This window comes from Trypanosoma cruzi, genomic scaffold, assembly GCF_000209065.1.
Source record: "Trypanosoma cruzi strain CL Brener 1047053515907 genomic scaffold, whole genome shotgun sequence".
Taxonomy (NCBI): domain Eukaryota; phylum Euglenozoa; class Kinetoplastea; order Trypanosomatida; family Trypanosomatidae; genus Trypanosoma; species Trypanosoma cruzi.
The window spans coordinates 4898-26112 of record NW_001849274.1 but is presented as its reverse complement, the minus strand read 5'-3'; the positions used below and the strand labels follow the sequence as shown (position 1 = coordinate 26112).

Here is a 21215-nt window from a genome sequence, read left to right as displayed (position 1 = left end):
ATGTCGACAAAATGCCATCACCTCATCATCCAAAGCGGTCGAGGTGGTGTGAGTCACCGCAAACACGTACTCCTGTCCCCCTCCAGACAGCTGCAGCAAATCATTACTTGCCAGCGACAAAATAGAAGGAGACGACACCCCCATGGGGCCAACCTCACGGTAGGTGTAAGACGCAAAATTCACGAGTGTCAGGTGCGGCGTGTTGCAGGGCCCACTTACCACCAGCATGGCGGGATCACCAAAGCCCTTTTTATGTATTTGAACCATGTGTTGCGTCCGCCCGCACTGCACAAAACCGCTCCAATCTGTTTTTGAAGAAAATACCGCCTCGACCGGGGCCGAGTAAGAAGACGCCTCGCCATTTTCCTCCCAAGGAAATGTAAACAGGTCCACATACCCGTAGCACGAAATAAATGTGTAGGGAAACACACCCGCAGCCGGCAAAACTACACGATTAACCCATTGCACCTCGCTCCTGAGTGTATCCTTGGAACCAATGGTGTGCTGCACAAACAGGCTACGGGTGGAATCCATGTTGACAATAAACAGCGCCGGAAACAACTCCATCGTCTTCTCTGTCGCGTCAGCCTTTGCACGAAGGAGGAAACAGTGAGAACCACACGGTGCCTCTCTCTTTTCGAAGACATTGCAGAGGAGCATTTGTTCTTCCAGACCCTCATTCACCTCAAACGTCGATGATGTTACTTCCACTACACGCAATACAAGTGATGCATGGAGCGGGAGATAGGCAAAGTTTTTCCCATAAGAACATGAAAGAACCCCTCCACCCAGTGTGCCAATGGAATCCCCTGCCTCAGATACAAATTCAACATCCATCCGCGAATTATTTTCTATTCCAAATATATACCGTGGCACCACACTGTAGACCGGAGCAACGCCATCCAATGCATTCAGTTGTCTGCTTTCGATGTTTAACTCAAAAAAGTAACGTCGAGGAAACTCCTCGTGTTTCATCACAATACACTCTCCCTCCGCGGGGTCAATCGCGTTTAAATCAACTCGTTCATTGGCAACGTATCGCTTGTCATAGACGATGCATTCAAAAAGATAAGCCACGGGAGTACCAAACGGATCGTGCCGGAGTCTCACAAACGTATTGTCGGGATCCACAATTGCCTCTTCAACAAAATCGTCACGGATGTACAGAAGCACTCTTATAGGGAATCGCGTGCCGTTATGAATGCCTGGTCGAGCTGGAGCAAAAAGCATGGTAAGCAGACAGCCCTTTAAATGATACGTTACATCAACATACGCCGAAGATTCTGCAAACGAAAACTCCTTGAGACGCCCAATGGAGTCTTCGCCACGTGAAAGTGCCACTTCAAGAAGTTTACGCGGTGATTCCTCCCAGAGCAGCTCATCACGTGACTCATTATTGTCTTCAATCGACGCCAGACGTGTGACGACGTCTGTGGAGTCAAGGCAACTAAGAGGAATGCAAGAGAGCTCCCCTGGGCGGATCATGGCAACCTCACTCCCCTGACGCATTGAACGAAACGATATATTATAGGATAAGTAATTCTTGACGTGAAAAACTGTTCGAAACGTCACATTTTGTGCGAGGGTACCGGGTTGCAAACTTGTGAGAATATGAATGCGTTCGCCATTTTCAAGAACAGCCACCTTTTCAGCATGAAGAAGAACGGCATGTTTATTGTCGGAAAATGATATCCCGCCCTTTTCGAAATGATCCACGCGTTTTCCATCAATCAGCTGAAGACAATCCGGGAAAGACAATGTTCTCTTTTCAAGGGTGAGACCCTCGCCAAAAACAAATTGTTCCGTCGCATCCTGCAACGTCACTTCCACACCCAGGTAGTTCTCCAGCCTCATTGCATACGGCACCGTCTCAGCGTCGCCATAGCCCTGCATAAATGTCAAGAGGGACAAAACGCACTTGATTTGCTCGCTGGAGAGAGAAAGCTCACATGGGGAGACAGACACGTCACATGACGCACCAGAAAAATCCTCCGTGCGAGCAACCACCAGCACAGAGAGCAGATTCCGTAAAAGTGAAACATGCGATTGCGAAGAAAATTCCCAGAGAGAAAGCTGCTGTATCCCTGATCGAGCCTCCAGGAAAGCCTCCCCTGTTGTTTCCCGCCTTGACACAACAGAAGTACTATCAAGGATAAGGCTTATCAATGGCGCCCCACCACTCGGTGGACACAATTCAACAGGAATGATGGACACTGTCACAAGTGCCTTCCACCTGGCAACTGAAAAGCCGCGTGTTTTCACAGGCGATGGGTACTCTCGCACTGAAGCCTCGGAAAAGGGTACTTCGGCGTTCCACACTCCTCTCAGGCAACGCATTGTGCTAAACAACAAAACGGGTATACTCACACTCCCTACTCGCAAGGATGAACTCAGTGTTGCGTAGTCATCCCTGTGCCTCAGCGTCCAATCCAAGTCCAAATCCATACGAGAAACCAGGCCGTGTAGGGCCCCCTTTTCTATAAATTCAAGCCGTCCTCGTTGCAAGCGCAGATGAGAGACGGTTTTCTTGAAGCATGTAAAAAAACGCAGATCCACCGTTGAGAGATTCAGGATGAGTTTGCACTCATCGCGCAGTGTTAAGCATAAAGCACCGCGATGAAAAGAGAATAAAAATTTTTGCACCGTTTTCTTCTCCACCTCCGCCTGAGCGCCGGTCGCATTTGACTCGCCGCCGAAATCCTCTCCAATGCAGTTGTCGCACACAAACGAGGCACATTCGTCCTCAACAGTGATGTCATGCTGAAAAAAAAAAAAAAAAAGTGGCATCGGCGAAAGCACACATGGGTCCCACTGCAGACCACCATGTGTATTCCCGAGGTGCAGGGAAGAAAGGTGCAGTCTTCCACCAAAACCATTTCGCCTGGAGAGTCAAAAAACCACGGAACAGTCCGGTCCAAATTATAATGCCCACCTCGTAGCAAAGTGCAGTTCACCACATTCCGCCTTTGAATTGAATTCATCATGTGCCGAAGTTCCATCCATAACCCCAACAATTCTTTCACGACATCCGCTTCAGAAACCCCTTTGAGATGCACGTTCCAATTCTTCACCACTGCGTGAGTGTACTTCTCACAGGCCACAACTGATGTGTCGCTATCCATGTCGCAATCACTAAATACTCCACTTAATTCCTCGGGAAGGGGAGCAGATTGCTGGGCATATTTCACCCCCTCAACCTCCAGCCGGATCATATCGCCCACATTCAATTTAATCGAAGGAGCAGTGCATTCAGCAGGTGAGCGTTTTACCGCTTGTACAGTGTCATCCCAAAAGTCCTCTACAGCAATGGGTAGCGTGGCTGTGAAGGAAGAAACAGTTGTGCAGAGACCAACGGACATAAATCGGTGGTGAAACACTTCCAGCTCAAGATGGGGCATACTTATATTCGCTAAAAGCTTTTCACAAACGTTGATCAACGTCAATGGTGAACTTCTTCCCGTAGCTCAGGAAGAAGTTCACCAAAACTCACAAGTGGCGCACCCGCACCACCATTTATTGAGGGCATATTCACTCGGCACATTAAAGCTTCATCTCCGCCAAGCTTAAGTGCACAAGAAGAAGCGTACATGACGAAGGCCAAATTGCTAAAACCACTAAAAAACAGTCGGTATGCTTCTGTAGGCACAACCTTGTTCACAAAAAAAGTGGCGTAATCTTTTATCAAAGTCCCCAACAAATCCAATTCCAAAAAAATGAGTCGTTGCATACAGACCTCCGCAAGACACACTGAGACCTGCAAAGAGGACGCAAGATACGGTCGTGCGGTTGTTGGAATTGAACTTAACTGGCGGCAGTAAAAGCACTTTATTGGGGCAAATGTCAGAGCATCCAAGAACCGAAGCGTTTCAGCGGAGCAGTACGTCGCATCGCCATATACATGGAATTGCATAGCATCAATATGCAATAAATTTCGTGTGGAAGACGCCTTCCATACTGATTCCAGCACCCCTATCGACACATTCACACGTGAAGCGTCACTTGTTGAACTTCTTTTTGAGTATAAAATGCCGCTAGGACACGTCACCGTCAATACACCTCCTTCCACATAATCTGTTGAAAACTCAAACGATGATATGTTCGCATGCACAGAAGAAAACCCATACGTTTGTGCCCCTCTCCACATATCCATAGTTCCCAGCTGCATACGGAGATTTAAGGGTTCAAAAGTAATAACGACACCCAAAATATATGCCCGCTGTAGTTTTAACGCGGGATTAAACTCCTCTTTTAATTCAGCCTCACAACACACCTCTGCGAAAGACTTTTTTATCTGTGTGTTACCCGTTGTTGACTGCACTCTTGATACAAAGCCTGGCATGTTACTAACCCGTAGTAGGGCATCGTTCCACTCAGTTCGAACGTGGTACAAATACTCCCATAGCGCATTCGGTACATTTAACGTCACCGCAGACACCAAGATATCCTCCTCTTCAGTCATTTCCACCTTCATGGGTGATAGCACGTCCGTTTCCTCGCCAAAACGCACAGACAATTCCTTCATCAAAAGACCCACACGTGAGTCACCGGATGTTCGCTCTATATGCGTCAGGGATAGTTGCTTCAAATGCAACCGCAAATCATCCACATGAAAATCTATCAATGGGAAAACAAAACTTGTGGTTTTTTCACATCGATTACTCAAGTTTGTCTCCGGTGAATTGCAATTTGTTTCTGGAATCGCCCGCAGAACGTGTGGCATAGCGACCATGATGGGTTGAACCAATTGCAGCATCCAATTAGGTGTGGTGATAAAACGCAACGCTTCTAACGTCGTCCTAACAAAAGTCATGTCATTGCTTTCGGTTTGCTGAAAGGAAAAAAAAGGTTCCCCGGAATCCAGCGCCCGTAGCAGCTGAGACTTTCCCCCCGCAACCAACGTGACATTCCCAACCGAAAAATTGGACTCCCCGTGGCGCTTCACAAACGCGACATCACGCAGCCACACCGTTGTTTCAGCAGGCAACCGCACGCACGTAATTTTCACGTCCACGTGAAGAGACGAGACAATAACAAATTCACGAGCATCTGAAGGCTGCGTCGGCGGCGGTGTCACACCCGCCCCTGTGCTGCCAGCAAGTACCGTCGTGGAGTATCTCTCTTGAACCTTGCGCCTCAAAAATAACGCCACATCACGATGGCGAATATCACCCTCAATATCGGCCATTTGCTCCCTCTTTTCCGCAATGTCCCGTGTGCGATGGCAGTAATCCAAGAGCGCAAGATAAGATGTGCGGGCTTCGGCGTAAAAGTGAAGGTGTGACGGATTAAAGTTGTAACGCCTCCTCCTGTCCCGTATAAAAGCGAAGACACAACTTTTGGCGTAGGACCAACGTGAACTCAATGAACGCAGCTTATAAAACGGACGGCAATACTCAGGAACCTCTTTCATGATCCCATGGCTCACGGCGCACCTTGTGAGAGACCGCAATGCATCCTCATCAAAAAACAACGAGGATACGCCGTCAAAAACAATAGCAACGTTCTTGCGACAGAGAATACCCGCAGAACTGTACATGGAGGTAATGCGCATACTGAAATGATCAATTTCCACAAGCTTTTGCGTTTGCTCCTTAGCAGCATTTGCACACACGGCAACCCCACTGAAGGTGATAACGATAACCTTCATAAGCTCAGCACCGGCCTCTAATGTAGGCTCAATTTTCACCATGATCCCGCTCACCGTAATCTCAAAGCCCACGTCAGAGTGTGAATCGCACGGCCACACAACACAGGGGTTCTTCAACTGCACGTGGATGGGTCGATTCATGACCCACGACACAGAACGACTGGCGGCATTGACAAGAAACGAAAAAAAAACTTTTCCATTCTGTGGAAGGGATGCCAAATCCTCTTGATAATCGCAAGACGCAAATGAAGTGTTACTGACACTCTGACACGACATGTAATCATCATCCTCCAAGCCGCGGAATCGTGCAAAGTTCATCCCTCTTCTTCTAAATTGAAGGCCTCCTCAAAACAAATGCAACAGGCACATCTGCAGCACAATATCTTTCGCTATCCCGCGTTCCACCTTGCTTCCCACGAGTGCCACGGCAATGGTGCCTGCGTTACATCTGGGATGACTCAAAAATATCAGACACCATGCTGTGGAGAGTGGATGCCTGACGAACCTGCCCGCGCTAGCGCCTAACACAAAACGACGTCAAGTAGAAAAAACTACCCGCAACACAAACTACCCGTGTGTGGCCGTAACAAAACAAACACTGAGAAATGTGCGGAGCAACGCAAAAAGAAAAAGGAGAAAAGAGAATAATCTTCTGGGCCGCTGGACGGATCCTGAAATTATCCAAAGAAACCAAACACGACAGGAAGGAAAAGGAAGGTAAAGCAAGGGCAGTTAATTGCCTCAATGTTGTTTTCTGATTATATATATATATATTCTTTTGACCGCTCACCTAACCTTTCGTACTCAGTTAGGATCTGAAATATTTATTACCTACGAAGTGGCAGACTTTGCGGTCCTCCAACCAAAAGACCCCGATGCGAGGTAGGAAACAAAAAGGGGAAGGGTAGAATGGAAAAATAGAAAAATATCTGGTCCCTATCGGTTCCATGCCCCAACAAATTCGTGTTCTCCCCAAGAATTCATAAGATAGGAAAAGTATCATAAAGGAGTGCATTCGTTTATCAGGATACATATATATATATTAATTAATTTCGCCAGCTCTCACGCGATCATTCTCTTCACAAGTTAATAGAAAAAAAAAAAGAAATGATACAATAGCCCACAAGAATACATCGATATACAATCAAAGTAATACGTCATTCCGCATAATTCCTCGTTCATTCTCTTGTTGTTCGCTCTACACAAATTCAGAAGTATAAAGAGCGACAGGCATGCCCTCCCACACAGTCATCGTGGAACAGGAGAGAGAGTCACTGCAAGCACTCGCAGAAAAATAGAAACAAACCAACAATCAATGACGCTGTCGGTGCGGAGTCCGATGGGGGGCTGCGCAGCTGCACAGCCGTGGCTCCCACGCCCTCCCTCATGTCAGCCAGCAACGCACACTCACAACCTCCAGGAGGTGACGCGTCACAGAAGGGCTTCATCAATTGTTTTCCCTAACGCTTTTCTGAATGCATCCTATGATCCGCACACCAACCACCATCGTCAAGCACGTACTCATTACAGAGTACAGATATGAAATAGAGAGAGCACCAGCCCCCATACTCGGTGCGGCAGCGGCGGGCGTAAAACACACGCACACACCCGTTACGCATCCGCCCCGGGCTGGCGTGATAGTTCGATAATGCGTTTTCGTCGATAATCGATAAAATAAAATAAAAACACCAAATGAATCACCCAATCAATCTATGAATAATGGAAAGAGAAGATGCCTAGCAGAAGCATCCACGTTATGCCGCATCTGTGAGGGGCCTTGTGCCTTCTCGCCGCGTAACGGCACTGTTGGGGGCGGAGCCTTTCCATCCCAAAAAAAAGAAACTGCGCTAAATTTTTCGTCAAGCGGAGGATCTCCACCTGTCCAGAGGAGCATAATTAATGCTGCAGTTCGCATCGGGTGCACGGTCGAACAAGCTCAGAGTGTCTGAGCGGGTGTCACCGGCCATGGGCTGCAGCTGTGCGGGTGGTCGGTACGACGACGCAACGGTGGTGCCTGAGGCGTACGACACTGACGTCATGTCGTGAGGCTTCTGCGCGTCCTCGTCGCTCTCCTCGTCATCGCGCAGCAGCGTCTCCAGCCCTCCACGCCGCGGCTCGCGCAGCTCCTGCCAGTGGCGGTCCTCCGCGTACCACACAACGACGCTGTACACAGTGACCGCAAGCAGCACAGCGGTCAGCAGCAGCACGATCGCCACGTACGCTCTCGCACCGCCGTCGCTCGGCGCAAGATGGTTGGCCGCGCTGATCAGGCACAGCGCCGCAAGGAGCACAAAGCTCGCAGTCTGCATCACCGTCACGAAGGCCGAGCGCATCATGTTCGTGAAGGCAACAACGCCCGCACCCGCAAGCAGCACAGCCGCCATGCAGAAGTACTGGACGTGGCAGCCTCCCACGGGCGAGTGCACAGCCGCAATCAGGCCCACCACACACAGCACCGACAGCTGGAACACGCACCAGTACACGTAACTGCCCCTCATGTTCGTCAGCATGCCGCCGTACATCCGCTGCTGCACTTCGGGGCACCAATACCCGACGGGGTACAGCAGGCGCTCGTGCAGCGGCTTCCTCGAAAACTGCCAGTACTTCGTGAAGCTCGCGCCCGTGTGGCGAGAAATGAAGTAGCACACGCCAGCAGGGAACGCCACTCCGTACAGCACGCCAACAGCGCCAATCACGCGGTGCTGCACGGGGGCGCCGGGCATCGCCAGTGCAAGCATGGAGCCAAAAAATATGCCGAGGTGCATCGCGTGCGCCACGATGAAAGTCAGGCTCGGGAAGCGCATCGACACCCACGCACTCGCCGCGTCCACGCCGCGCCACCGCTGGAAGGCGGCCGTCACACCGCAGTGCACGCAGCCGAACACAGCAGCGAGCAGCGTGTTGCCCACCACCATCCACAGCGGATCAAGGGCAGCGAACACCGACAGGAAGTACGGCAGCGCAATGGTGCTCGCACGCTCCTGCGCCGAGGCGCATGGCATCCTCGCGAACACGCCGAGCGCCTGCATCTCCAGGATGGAGCCCAGCCCGCCGGTCACCACCACAGCAACAGCCGCCGCACCCGCAACAACGCCGGTGATCGCCGAGAGGGCGCTGGCAGCGGCGGGCAGCGTGTTCGACCTGATCGTGAAGGACCCAAGCAGCACACCCCTGCAGCCGCCAAACACAGCCACAGCATCGCAGCGAATGACTATCGTTTCGTCGGCAGCAATGAAGTAACCGCGGTGCACGGGGACAGCCAGCTCCAGGACGGTGGACGGATTCATCGCGTTGCGCACCCACGTCGCGTTGCTCAGCATCGCTCCCCACGGACCGCCAAACCCGCGCGGCTGCGCAGTCGACACCGGCACGAAGCCCAGGTGCGTGCCGAGCTGCGGGTCGCGTGCCCACCGAAACGGCGGCGGCAGCGCCACCATCAGCAGCGTCGGGACGGCGCTCCCACCGCCGCGGATGTCGTTCTGCGTCAGGCTCCCACCAGCCGCCGTCGTCGTCACGGCGAGCGTCGGGCACGCCACGTCGCTCCACCACAGCGTGCTGCTCACCGACGCCGTCGGGGTCCGCGTGGGCGACAGCGCCACCGTCTCCGTCACCTGCAGGGTCTCCGTCGACCCGTACTGCGTCGGACTGTAGTGCGCCGTGCTCAGACTCGGTTTCGGCGTCCACGTTGGCGTCGGGCTGCGCGTCTCCGTCACCGTCGCCGTGTGGCTCAGCAGCGGCAGGGCAGGCGTGCGGTTGCACCCGTCCACGTGCGGCAGGTACACCGGCAGGCAGTCGCGCCCGTACCCGCCCTCAGCACAGCGGCAGCGGCACGACCCCGACATCGCCCTCGTCGCAGCAGCAAAGCAGCGCACGTCGGCGTCGCACACGCCACACGCCACGGGGCGAAATTCCCCGATTATGCCGGCGGACCTGTAGTCCATCGGACGCAGCGCCTGCCCGTTGAGCGTCAGGCACCCCACGACGAACCTTCGGCCGTCACCTCCGAGCGCAACGGTGCCGTCCATCACGACGGACCCACTGCCGGCGTTCCCGTGGAGCGTCAGCGTGCTCTGCGCAAATTCCGCACTGCGCGGGTACGACGGCACCGACAAAAGCCTGCCGCTGATGCTGTTGCCGCGCACCGACAGCCACGAACCGGACGCAAACGACGCCGACCCCCGCAGCACCAGCAGCGCGCCATCGGTCAGCGCACCGGCGTTGTCGTTCACTACGACGGCGGATGCGTTGGCCGCCACCCCGCTCTCGAACACCAACCCGTGCGCAGCGTAGACCTGGCTCCCAGACACGCGCAGCACAGCACCCCCCGACGCAACCACGCGCGCACTCGCGTACAACGCATAGTCGCCACCGAGCACAGCCGCGTCCAGCGCAACACCGCCACCGACAAGCTCCAGCACGGCGCCGTCCACCACCACAGTCCGCCCACCAGTCATCACGGTCACGAGGGCCACGCCAGACACAACCAGCACGGACCGCACGAGCCGCAGGCCCAACAGCACCAGCACCGGTGCGTACGGCGAGGACTGCGAGCCGGGAAGATACACAAGCGGCGTCGGCCTCGCGGCAACCAGCAGGGAGTCCGTCACCGTCAGCACGGACCCCGCAGGGAACGTGCCGGTCAGCACAAGCGCACCGTTCAGCGCCTCCACATCGCACACCGACAGCTCCACCGGCCCGCTCTCGTCGCTCCCCGCCGCCACCGCACCGCGCAACGCTCCACCGCCCATCACGTACAGCACAGCACCGTTCAGCAGCGACACGTTCTGCACAACGATCCGCACGCCGTCCCGCGCCATCCACGGTACGTGGAGCACCGGACTCACGCCGTCCAGCACAACGTGGCGCAGCGTCACCTCGCTCGCACCGGCAGGTACAACGAACACCGACTGCAACGGCACGCCCTCGCGGACAAACACACTCGACGCAGTGCCCAGGGCAGGCGGCAGTGCGGGAGCTCCCACAGGCACGCACGCCTCGCCGTACCCGCCGCTGCCGCACGCGCACACGCACACACCGTTCTTCATGCCCGCCGTCGCAGTCCCGGGCGCGTAGCAGTACGTGTCCCTGTCGCAGGCGTCGCACCCAACAACGTCGATGCTCCCAGCGTCGCCAAAACCAGCCGCTGCGTACTCCTCCGCCGTCGACAGAACACGTCCACCAGCGTCGTTGCACGCCACCCTCAAATGCGCCCCAGCCGCGAGCGAGAGGCTCATCGACAGCATCCGCGGCAGCAGCGCTCGGTTGCGCACAAAGCTCAGCGTGCTCCCAACAGCGGTCACAGCACCAGCAGCGTAGAGCATCTCCCTCAAGACGCCGTCGTGCACGTTGCCCTTCGCCAGCAGCATCGACCCACCGGCCAGGCTCACCGTCGAATCAAACGCCACCGCGTAGTCCTCCGCCGACGCAAATTCGCTCCGCACAAACGCCACAGCGGAGCCCGACACGCTCACAGCCCCACGCACAGTCACCGCATGCTTGCACAGCAGGAAGTCGCTGTCAACAAACGCCACCACGGAGCCGCCGCTGGCCGCAACGCCGCCCTCCACCGACACGCACAGCCCCAGCGCCGTCTGCACCAACAGCCCGTCCACGTACAGCGCACCGCGCGAAGACAGCGCCACGCCGCCAACCACCAACACGCCAACAGCGTCACGGAACACAGCCGCCACGTGCGTGCGCGCGATGGTCAGCACGCTCCCAGTCAGGTTCACTTTGTGCACCACGAGACAAGCGGACGCGTCGCCAAGGCCGTAGGCGCCGCGGTACACAACACGCTTCTCCGCAATCAGCACCGAGTCCACCACAGTGACGCGCGAGCCCGGCGGAAATTGGTTCGCCACCATCACGCCGCCGCCGGAGCGCGACTCAAGCCCGCTGATCAACACATCGACGCGCTCGCCAGCAGGCGGGTCGGGCAGCCACCCAACAACGTACAGGCTCGCTCTGCCCAAAAACGTGCAGTTCGCCAGCGTCACGTTACGCACGCTCCCTGACATCGACTCCATGTCCACCACGACATCCGCCGCAAAGGTCACACCAACGTAGCACGCCACCGACGTCCCGAAACCGGCGCTCACCCCCACATCCACACGCACGTCCCGCACGCACCAGTCGGCGCCGTCGGTGCTCGGTGGCTCGGGGACAGCAACGGGCAGGCACGCATCGCCGTGGCCGCCCTCCGCGCACGTGCACGCGCAGCCATCACTCGGGGCCGTCGTCGTGTACGCGGGGAAGCACGACGCCAAGAGGGTGCATGGGTCGCTGCAGGTCAGAATGGTGACATTGTACACGGACGGAATAACGTAGTTCGCTTCCTCCTCGCCGTTCACAGTGTTGCACGCAGCCACAATCGCTCCGTTTGTGAGATCGCGGGACTTTTTGAGTATCAGCAGCACTGTCGGCGTGACCGTGCTGGACATGAATCGGTTGCCGGAAACAGACACCATGGAGTCGCGGAGATTCACTTTGGGGTCAAAGAAAGTAAACGCATACAACGGGGATTCACGGCAGAGGTTGCCGCCCAACTGCAGCCAGGAGTGGTAGTAGATGTTGGCGGCAAAAGTTGAATAAAACACAGCCAAGCTTCCCTGCATCTCGTTGCCCTGAAACACAACCGCCGACCAAGACTCCACATGTAATGCTGACAAAATGTGCATGAAGTACTGCACCGGCCTTGTCACAAAGTTGCCTCGGATCACCACGGCAGAGTTGTTCAGTACACTCAGCGACAAGGACTGGTTAGGCCCTTCAAGATGCATCAGCGTACCGTCTCCGCCAGCCATATTAAACGCGTTGCCCATCACCGCAAACACGGAGTGCCACAACACCCTCAGCGCAAATCCGACAACGTGGATGGCGCTTGACGATGCCGTCACGGTCTGAAACACATTGCCACTGAGCACCACCGCGGAGTCGTTGCTGATCCACAGCCTATTCATCGCAACACACGACGGCCTCCTAAGGTCCAAGCCCGACCGAGGGATCAGCCTCGTGACAGTGAAGCGGTTCCCGCTGATCGTGATGTTCGTGTGCGGTGGAAACCCACCCTCCGGGCTGAGCAGCGCGTCACGGAACGTGTTGCCGGTGACGACGATGTTCAGCGACCCCACAGCGGCGTACGCGTTGCCCAACAGCACCAGCACGGTACCGTCCCTCCACGTGCATCCATCGAATGTGACATTCACCACGTCGCCCGTCATCGCCCCAATCAGCACCGTCAGGCTCATGCCGCCCCCGCTGAACGTCACGTTACGGTAGCACAGCCACGACAGCCCGCTGCCCACAGCCTGCGCCACCTCGGGGTGCACCATGTCGCTGATGCACTCACCAACCGGTGGCGGTGGCGGTGTGGGCGACGGTGGTGGCGGTGGCGGTGGCGGCGGGCCAGCAGGCACAGGCGCCGGGACGCACACATCGCCGTGCCCTCCAGCAGCGCACTGGCACTTGCAGTCAATGACCGCCGTCGTCAGCGGAGCGAAGCAGTCGCCCTCCTTCGTGCACTCCCCGCACGCAGCAACCGTCGTCACGTTGGTGATGCCGTTCAGCTCCAGCTCCGCCGCCGTCGTCACCACACGTCCCGCGACCGTCAGGCACCCAGCAACGAACAGGTAGCTGGCCTCTACCAGAGATCGCAGAGGTCCCGACAGCCCCGTCGAGCCCATCTTGCAGCCCGTCAGCGTCACCACGCTGCTGCTGTCAATGCTCACAAAGGCGGAATCCCATACCTTGAAAATCGCTCCCAATCCCACGTCGTTGTCGCGCCAATCCAGCCAGCTTGACTGCTGGACGGTCCACGAGCCTTCTGCAAAGATGGCGTATGAGACGGAACCGCTGTTCCCCACCACGCGCAACACGCTGTGTTCCGACACGCTGAAGTCCTGCTGCTGATACAGGAGGCTTGTCCCGGAGGCCATTCTATTGTTGAGCAGCGCAAAAACAGAGTGGTCACGGACACTGAGGATATTTAATTGGAACAGGTGTGTGTATCCATCGAGGCTGCAGTAACGCGCGTAAAGAGAGCTGCCACCTACCAGCATCAGCGTCCCGGTCGAGTACAAACCAAACCCGCCGCGCCTCGATGCATGCGCCTTGACGTTGCTGACCAACAGCGTCGACGCACTCAGCACGACGTTCCTCAGCATCACTACGCTCAGCGTCTTGCTCACAGTGCCCGGTAAGTCGACCGCGGAAGACTGCACCGCGTCAACCTCCGTGTCGGCGATGTCGCAGTGCTGTGGGAGGGCGAGTGCAAAAATAACGACAGAGGACCGCATCACCGTCTGGCTCACGCGGATCAGGACGCCCGCTGACTCGGCCACCTCAGCACCCCCAACAAACTGCAGCGCGGCACCCTCACGGAATGTGCACCCACTGAGCGTGATGTTGATGGGGAGATGCAGCGGCATACTGTCAAAGGAAAACGCCAGCGCAGCACCCACGCCGCTGAATGTCACACCCACGTAGCAGTGGTGCGTCTTCCACATGTTCAGCGTAAGTTTCGTCAGCGTCTGGTTCACCACGCAGCTTGTGTCGCCGTCGACGGCTCTCTCCGGCAAGGGCGGCAAAACCGTGTCGGGCACCTCGAAGGGAAGACACGACGCGCCATGCCATCCGTCCTTGCAGCTGCACGAGGACGAGCCGCGGTCCACCGACTCCGTCCCGGGCATGTAGCACGCCGCATCATCGTTGCATGTGCCGCACCTAAACACCACCACTGCCTCCGGAAAATAATCGTTGTACGACACCTCCTCATCACCCTGAAGGTTGCACCCAACCACAAACTGCGCGGATGACGTCACGACAATGCTCGATGGGAAAATATTGACAAAGGAAGCCCTCGAGTTCACCTGACGGTTGTGTGCAAGCGCCGCGGTGGTGCCGCTGCCCGACAAATAAATTTTATGCTGGGGACGTGGCACAATTAATAAGTAGGCTGCACTCACGTTGTTGCCCTCTACGCGCCACTGCGCTCCACCCTCGAGAGCCACAGAGCCAGAAAAATACACCAGCGCGGGATCAAAAAATTCCTTCCTGTAAACGAAGGTGCAGTCCGCCACTCGCAGCAGCCCCGCAGTGCTCACGGTGGCCCTCTTCACAAACCAAACGCCTATAACCGCGTTCATCGTGTTGTTCTCAACGTTAAGGTAGCCGCCGTTCTTCATAAAAACAGCATGAACGCAAACGGCTGATTCCGCACCGTTATTCTCCGTTGCCCTCAGCGTATTTCCCTTCACAATGACCCCGCCACCATCAACAACAACAGCATTGATGAAATAGACTGCGTGCCTATTCCCCTCAATGTAGTTGTCAAGTAACAGCAGCGTCGAGTTCGCGCCAAGGAAAAATTCCGGAAAGGCAATGGCGTGAATCGACGTCGTCACAAGCGTACTGCCCGCCACCAGTATCTGGGATCCAGTGCCAAAATCACCCCTAAACTCCAAATCACCAGAATCCAGCATCGAGGATGTCACGTTCACGTGCACGCGCACACCACTCCCCCTGACCGACAGGTCCATGAGGACGCACTGCAGCAGCGTGATGTTGAGTGTCTGCTGCGGTACGTCAAAATGTGACAGGTCCAGCACGATCGCGGCAGTGAAGGTCACGTTGACGAAGCACAGACCACGCACACCGGGATCAGGATCGTACACGGAGCTGATGATACCACCGTGCACGCAGCGGACCTCCGTGTCGTCCGCATCGGAGAGCGGGAGCGGCCCAAGGCCGTCCGGAACCGCAGCTGGCAGACACGTGTCACCGTGACCGCCAGCAGCGCACACGCACTCACAGCCAATGATGCTGCTCGTCCTCGCTGCGAAGCACACGGCGTCCACAGTGCACGCACCGCAGTCCAGCACCCTCACGGGGGCTCCAATATTGAGGTCGACTCCGTAATTCGTCACAGGAGAGCCCCTTGCCTCGTTGCACACGCCGTAGATGATCGGGCGCGTGTCGGATGGTGGTGACCAGTTGCTTGTCATGTGTGCGATGGTTGACGAGTACGAGCCATACGTGAAGTTGTTGTCAAGTATCGACCACACACTCCGATCGTGGAACGCCACGCCGTTCTCGTTGACCACGTACACAACGTAGGCGGTGCGGAACTCGTTGTTGCTGTGCACCAGCCAGCCGCCGCCAGTTACAGTCAGCGTGGCTGCCGTGAGCATGGCGAAGCCGAGACGGAAAGTGCTGGACACAATCTGCAGCACGCTGCCGCCATCCACCGCAAAGTCCTCAAACACACACGCGCCTTCGTAGAAGCCAATGCTCGGCGCACTCCACGAGCTGTTCTGTATGGAGAACACGGAGCCGCCGCTGACACGCAGGTCAGACGCAAAAGCGTACATCACGTGCATCTGCGACACGACAGCACAGTTGTCCATGTAGAAGACGCTGGACAGGTTCACAACAAAGCCGCGCTCCACGACGATAGCAGCGCACGAGCCCCCGCCACACACCAGCGTCGACCGCGTCATAACAAAACGCGTCGACAAAAGACGGACGCCGTCCAGAACAAGCGCGGGGCCGTACCGGGATCCTGCGTAGCCACGGGTCGTCGGCACGTACTGCGATCCACCAACCGTCGCGCGCAGCGTTGAGTTCGCCAGCAGCACACTAGAGTTCGGCGGCATCGCGCCATGCAGCACAATCGTGCCCTCCAGCGACGTCACATTCGTCATGTTGACGAGGGCGTGAGGCATCGGGCGCGCCGTGCTCTCGCTGAGGCCGCCAATCCGCAGCTGCGCGCCGTCCGCAAGCACGCAGTGGCGCAGCGTCACGTTCAGCGCGTCAGCGAACGCGTCCATCGAGCGCAGGTCCACCGCCACAGTGATCGGCCCGCTGAACACCACCGAGTCGAAGCACGCCGTCGCCCGCCCACCGCCAACCGTCACCGACTCCGTCAGCGTCACGCCACTCACGCAGCCCTCCACACCGCCACCACCGCCACCGACCCTCGCAGGCGACACGTCGAACGGCAGGCACGCCTCGCCCACACCGCCGGCACGGCAGCTGCACGCGCAGTCAGAGAACGACGCCGTCAGCGCATCGAAGCACGCCAGCGCAGCCGCACAGCCGTCGCACGGCACCACGCTCACGGAGGGCAAACCGGCCATGCGGTAGTCGCCGCTGCTCCGCAGCACCCGGCCACCAGCACGGTTGCACTGCACCGACACGGCGCCGCTCGTGATCGCCGGCTCGGAGACAAGCGTCGCGCCAGTGGCAGTGCAGCGAGCAATCGACACGGTGCCGCCGCTCAGCGTCACCCCCGACAGCGACGCCACTGACGACGCCTCGCCCACCGCCCACACGTCGTGCAGGTCCAGCCACCCGCCGCCACCGATTGTCCCACCGTCGCAGCGCACCAGCGACGACGCGACAGACCCCTCGACGCCCACGAAGCGCAGCAGAGACTCAAACACCGCGAGGCGCCCGCCAAGCACAATGCCACCGCCGCTGCTCACTACCGACACGTTCGTCACGGAGAACACCGAGTGGCTCCGCAGACTTAGACGCGACGAGGACGCCACACGCATCGCGGACGCGGTCGGACCGCCCGACGCCTCCAGCAACACGCCGTCAAGCACCACCGCGCTCGACAGCAGGTCCACGTCGCCGCCAACGTACACCGCCGACCCGCCCGCGTGCAACGACCTCAGCACAGTGTTGCTCACACGCAGCTGCGTCTGCAACAGCGACGTCGCGTGCAGCACAAGCGGCGACGCCACCGCGTCCGTCAGCCCGTTCAGCTGCGAGTAGCGCATCGGCCCCGGCGTCACAATCGTCGAGTCACGGACCGTCACATTCGTGCGTGCCGGCAGGTTGTGCACAAACACAAGCGAGCAGTAGCCGCCGGACAGCCCGCTCACGCTCACCTCCAGGCTCCGGTCACTCGCCGGCTCGCCGCTGTAGCCCCGCACGTAGATCTGCGCACCGCCGTCGCACACGCAGTTCCTCAATTCGATGCGCAGCGCGCCGGGAAGCATCGTCGAAATGTCGAACACCACAGCCACGCCGTTCGTGATGGACACGCCGTCCATCAGCACCGTGTCCACGGCGCGGCCAACCGTGATGGCTCTGTCCACCGTACCGCCCCGCAGTCGCAACACCACCGCATGCACCGCGGGCATCCACGCCGCCACCGCAACCAGCGCCAACACAACGACCAGCGCCGCACGCACAGCCGCAATGGCCCTGCACCGCACACGGTGCCGGCTGCGCGGACACGCACCCACAAAAGACCACATCCACAGACACAAACACATATCAACAGGGCTTTCGTGGTGTGTCGCACTCGTCCCGTCGAACGTAACTCCTGTCCAACAAATCCCTTCCTACAGATGGCAAATTCAGATACACAATTCCTCCAGATCGTTATACCACTGCTGCTAATCCTAATAAAGCAATTAATCCTTAACACCTTGAAACGATAGTTGTGCTGGTCAATACAAAGTATTTCTAACTGCTTGGTCAAAAAAGGCTGTAAAAAAAGCAACAATAGTAACCAAGCACAGTGGCACGCAGAGGCATCCGGTCACAGACAATCCCCACCAAAGCACAAACACCGACAAAAAAAAGCACAGACGCAACCACGCCGTTAACACCATCGCCCTCCCACCGCCCACGCAGCCTCACACAACCACCATGCAGAGTGGTAAGATCCCAGAAAAAAGACACATGGCCATTGGCACCGCTCTTGCAACCAAATGCCTCTACCACGGAGCAGTCCCAATGCAGTGAAAGACACACAAGTGCCGAGACACCCACGTGGCAGCGTTACAACCGGCGGCCATCAAGCGCGTCCGAGGATGTAATGGTGACACGGGAGAAGAGTGGAGGACTCGCCGTTCGCCAGCACTCAAGGCGGCGTTCCTCCCTCACGTGGGTCGGCATTGCACAACAAACAGCGGCACCATACGCGCAAACGGCACACAGACGAAGGAATAATGAAAATGTGCGGTGGCGGCACTCAGACACGGGGGACAAGGGTCCACATCGATTGTGCGGCCTGTTGGCTCATAGACATCCGGTTTGTAATCACGACGCTGCCCTGTAGTTCTTCAGTCAGCAGGAGACTGGGAACGGAGGGAAGGGAGAGAGAGAAGGTGCGGTCCTCATCCATATCGGTTGGATGTGACACCGGTGACGTCATCTCGTCAGATCGCCTGCAGCAAAGACCGTCACCGTCAGCAGCGGTCGGTGCCTTCCCTCTCCACCGACGCCGCTCCACCAAAGCCGTCGCTCGCCGCCTCCCCCACCAACACAACGAGGGAGCAACAGCGGACGATGCGACAATCGAGACGAACACGCAGCCGCAGAGTCCCACTGCAGCCGCCATGACCAAAAAAAAGGGGACTGCACAAAGCACTTTATCCAAATCCTCGGCCGTCATACTATTTAGAAAAAAGGATGGAGAGAGACATGCCGACAGAACCGTCAGTTTCATTCCTGCCTCTGGTTAGAAAACAACACAACAACAAGACAACAGCCAGGCGCACAAAAATGCGGGCAAGCACACACACACATCGTCGCGGCGCTATCGGTGTATGCACAAGGAGGAGGATGCGGCGCCCCACAGCAGACACACCATCGCGCAGTGCACACACCGCAAAACAGCATCCACAAAACAAACGTACACACCGCCAGCAGTCAACCACCAATGGAAGATGAGAAGAGACACAGCTCCACCGCCTCCAGTTCAATCCCACGGCCAACAAGATATAGCCAAAGCCCGCAGCCAATACAAAACGCACACCGAGCAAGCAATCACCCAAAGAGCCAGACGCAGAAGCGATTCCTTATCCATCCGTGACGCGGCAATAAAATTTCCAGCCATTCCACCCACAATGGGATTTGGTGCCCGACTCAAAGCGGTCATAGGTGGCGCATCACGCCTGCAGGAAAGTGACTCGCGGTGCGAACTCCCTCTCTCCTCCCCTCGCTCCATGCCCACAGAAGGAGGCGGCGGCCACCAGCACGCACTAAAAAAGAGGCATCCAAATCCACTGCAATGTGTATTTTGTGTGGTTGTGTGTTTGCCTGCAGAAACACGAGGCAAATAAGTAAAAACAGGAGCAGAGCATGTGAAGAGACGCACAAACAAAAATCTACAGCAGAAGCGCATGGCAGAAATAACAGGACTGCTCACACACATGATATTGCACTGGAGACCAAGCAGCGGCAATTCATAAAAAACTCATTAAAATTTAAAAAAATTCATCTTCACCTTTCCACCTCACAATTTGAAAAATAAAAAAATAAATAAATAATTAAAATAATTAAAAAAATGAAAAAAAAAAAAAAATGAAAAAAGTCGTCCTCTATTACGGCTACACCCAAATAATAAAAAAGATAAAAGAAAAAGAAAAACCACACAAAAAGGTGCACCTAACTACCACGTTGCTCCAGAAATTGTCTGCATATATTTTGTCCGCAAAAAAATTAAAAAGATATTTAAATTTCTTTCAACCGTCTGACCCTCTGCGTGTCCGCACATCGTTTATATTTCATGGGGTCATCTGCGTGTTGGTGCTCCCCTCAGCCCTTTTATTGGTGCGTGAGTGCGGCCTGCAGGGCTCAGTCACTCGTGTGTGTGTGGGGACTGAGAGAAGCACGCAGACATGACGGGAGTCGCGTCACTCCATCGGGAGAGTGAGCGCAGCAAAAGAAAAACACGGCGGCAGGGTGTGGCTGTGCGTGTGTGGCGCTGCGGGTGTCTGCCCGCCCCGGCCGCAAAAAAGAAAACAAAACAAGAGGGAAAGAAATGTGTGCTCCGCCCCACAGGCCCTCGTCGTACGCCCACACGTCACGGCTCCCTCAGCGCGCCGTTCGTCGCGGCCCCTCCTCATGCGTGCAGCAGGCGAGGCGCAGAGGGCCGTCTTCATGAGCGTGTCGGTGGGTGTGCGAGTGGAGCAGTTGGGCGGGAAACACACGGCACCCCTCACAGGAAGAGTGCAGCAAAAAACAATAAAAAAAGGGAAGAGTAGAAAAGAAAAGACGTCCATAGTGATTGCCCCAAAAGCAAAAAAGAAGGAAAGAGTGGAGCAAAAAAAAAACTTAAATTTTTTAAAAAGCAAACAAAAATGATTAAAAACAAACATAAAAAAACATAAAAAATTACACTCGAACAAAAAGGAAAAAAATTAAAAGCAGAAAAAAAAACGCTTATGGTGGTTGCCCTAAATAATCAAGCAAAAAAAAAGAAAAGTAATTAAAAAAAAAAAATTATTCTTTACGAAGTAAATTTTATCCCTAGCGGTGTGTGTGTGTCGCTGCGGAGGAGAGGGCAAGTGCTCTACACTGAGACCGCACACTCCTCACGCGGCCGCAAATCCCCACAGCCCAAGCAGAAGAAGCAGCGGCAGCAGTCCGCTCCCAGCAGAGGTAAAGCTTACCGCAGCCGCATGCTCTGCGGTGGTAGCTCTCTCCACAGTTGTGCTCCCCAGTGCTGACGGTAATTCCACTGGGCCATGCACCGCGGCAACATGTTCTGTGGTGGCCATTCCCTCCACTTGTGGTTCTGGAGCTCTCGTCGGAACGGGTTCCTTCC

The 21215-nt window shown here is 56.2% G+C and overlaps 1 protein-coding gene and 1 pseudogene across 1 annotated transcript, besides 10 other annotated features; both read right to left on the bottom strand.

The window, feature by feature from the left end:
• Tc00.1047053507477.20 lies at positions 1 to 5965 on the bottom strand (annotated as a pseudogene; the record flags this gene model as incomplete).
• Positions 1 to 18627: a sequence feature (areas not merged during assembly with more than two copies in the genome that could not be assigned to a particular haplotype).
• Positions 6291 to 6735: a mobile genetic element.
• Positions 6679 to 6700: a sequence feature (AT_rich).
• On the bottom strand, positions 7507 to 17931 carry Tc00.1047053507477.10 (dispersed gene family protein 1 (DGF-1), putative; the record flags this gene model as incomplete). The annotated part of the gene is made up of 1 exon (XM_805165.1): positions 7507 to 17931. The coding sequence occupies one exon, from the start codon at positions 17929 to 17931 to the stop codon at positions 7507 to 7509; it is 10425 nt and encodes a 3474-aa protein (XP_810258.1).
• Positions 13000 to 13050: a microsatellite.
• Positions 18628 to 18667: a sequence feature (heterozygous, non-Esmeraldo-like haplotype).
• Positions 18668 to 19579: a sequence feature (areas merged during assembly that could not be assigned to a particular haplotype. This can correspond to areas where the two haplotypes were merged or to regions with more than two copies in the genome that were merged during assembly.).
• Positions 19580 to 21215: a sequence feature (heterozygous, non-Esmeraldo-like haplotype).
• Positions 19912 to 19976: a sequence feature (T-rich).
• Positions 20683 to 20827: a sequence feature (T-rich).
• Positions 20859 to 20895: a sequence feature (AT_rich).